We start from the raw sequence: 1,479 nt of genomic DNA on the forward strand, positions 1-1,479 counted from the left end.
AAACAGCTGCAGCACGGCCTGCTGTTGCCGCTGCTGCTGCTGCTGCTGCCTGGTACTCCTGCTGCTGCTAGCAGCAACAGGCAGCAGCAGCAGATGCTGCTATCGCTGCAGCAGCTGCTGCTCACAACAAGGCTGCCTCTCAACACTAGAAACAAACAGCAGCAGGTTTATTAGCAGCAACAGCAGCAGCAGCGGCAGCAGCAGTAGTTGCTGCTGCTGCTGCTGCTGCTGCAGCAGCCAGTTGCTGCAGTAACACAGACCCCACCGGCCTGCAGCGGCTGCTACCGTGGCAGCCCCTAATGCAGCAGGGCCCCCGCGTCGATAGATAATTTATAATTATTAAATTTTTGTGTTTTGTTTGTTATAAGGCAGCAGCTGCAGCGCCTTCAGCGGCAGCAGCTGCAGCAGCAGCAGCAGCAGCAGCAGCAGCTGTCGATGGCGACTCCACTGCAGGCTGTACGTACACCCCAGCCCTGCAGCAGCAGCCGGTCTACAACGGCAGCTGCATACAGCAGCTTCTGCAGCAGCAGCAGCAGCAGGAGCAGCAGCAGCAGCAGGAGCAGCAGCAGCAGCAGCAGCAGCAGCGCACCTGGCAGCAAACATGGTGCTGCAGCCGCAGCGGCTCCTCGCCCCCGGGCTGCCGGCGCGGAGCCCTTTTGCGGCTACAACAGCAGCAGCAGCAGCAGCACCCGAAGCTGCAGCAGCAGCAGCAGCAGCAGGATGCAGCATAAGCAGCAGCATTGCAGCAGCAGCAACTGCTGCTGCCCCCGCCTCCTCACCATTCGCTAGGCCTTCTCTTTCTTCCTTAGAGAGCAGCAGCTCTCTCGTGCTTCACCGCAGGAGCAGCAACCCGAGCAGCAGCAGCAGCAGCAGTTGCAGCAGCAGCAGCAGCAGCAGTTGCAGCAGCAGCAGCAGCAGCATTGCTGGGTTCGATTCGCTGGCGATGCGGCTTGCTGCTGCTGCAGCAGCTCCCATCAACAGCAGCAGCAGCTCAACTGGAGAGGAGCCAGCATCACTCCTTGCTCGGCAGAGTCAGCAGCAGCAGCAGCAGCAGCAGCAGCAGCAGGAGAAGGAGCAGTTTGCTGCTGCTGCTGAGGCTGCGCCTGCAGGCCTGCACAGCAGCCTTCAGATGCAGCAGCAGCAACAGCAACAGCAGCAGCAGCAGCAGCAGCAGCAATCGAGGAAGCAGCTGGGCAGCAAGGGGCCGCTGCTGCTGAGTGAGTTAGACACCCCCTTTGAGGTGGCGAGGAGAAGCAAGGTGGCGCTCTTCTTAGCTGGCTTGGGCCAGCAGCAGCAGCAGCAGCAGCAGCAGCAACAGCAGCAGCAGGGAGCAGCTGCTGCTGCTGCTGCAGCCTCCAGCAGCACAAACCAAACAAAGCTGCTGCCTGTCTTTCCCGAGAGCACCGCTGCAGCACTAAGGAGCAACACCACCAGGTCCTCTGCAGCCAGCAACAGCAGCAGCAGCAGCAGCAGCAACAG

General features: G+C 61.1%; 1 protein-coding gene across 1 annotated transcript; it reads left to right on the top strand.

Moving 5' to 3' along the window:
* Positions 1–601: 601 nt before the first annotated feature.
* On the top strand, positions 602–1,418 carry EMH_0059940 (uncharacterized protein; the record flags this gene model as incomplete). The annotated part of the gene is made up of 2 exons (XM_013497731.1): positions 602–1,258; positions 1,413–1,418. 2 exons carry the CDS (start codon positions 602–604, stop codon positions 1,416–1,418), a joined length of 663 nt encoding a protein of 220 aa, XP_013353185.1.
* Between the last annotated feature and the right edge of the window lie 61 nt (positions 1,419–1,479).

This window comes from Eimeria mitis, genomic scaffold (assembly GCF_000499745.2).
Source record: "Eimeria mitis Houghton genomic scaffold, Emh_scaff2886, whole genome shotgun sequence".
NCBI lineage: Eukaryota > Apicomplexa > Conoidasida > Eucoccidiorida > Eimeriidae > Eimeria > Eimeria mitis.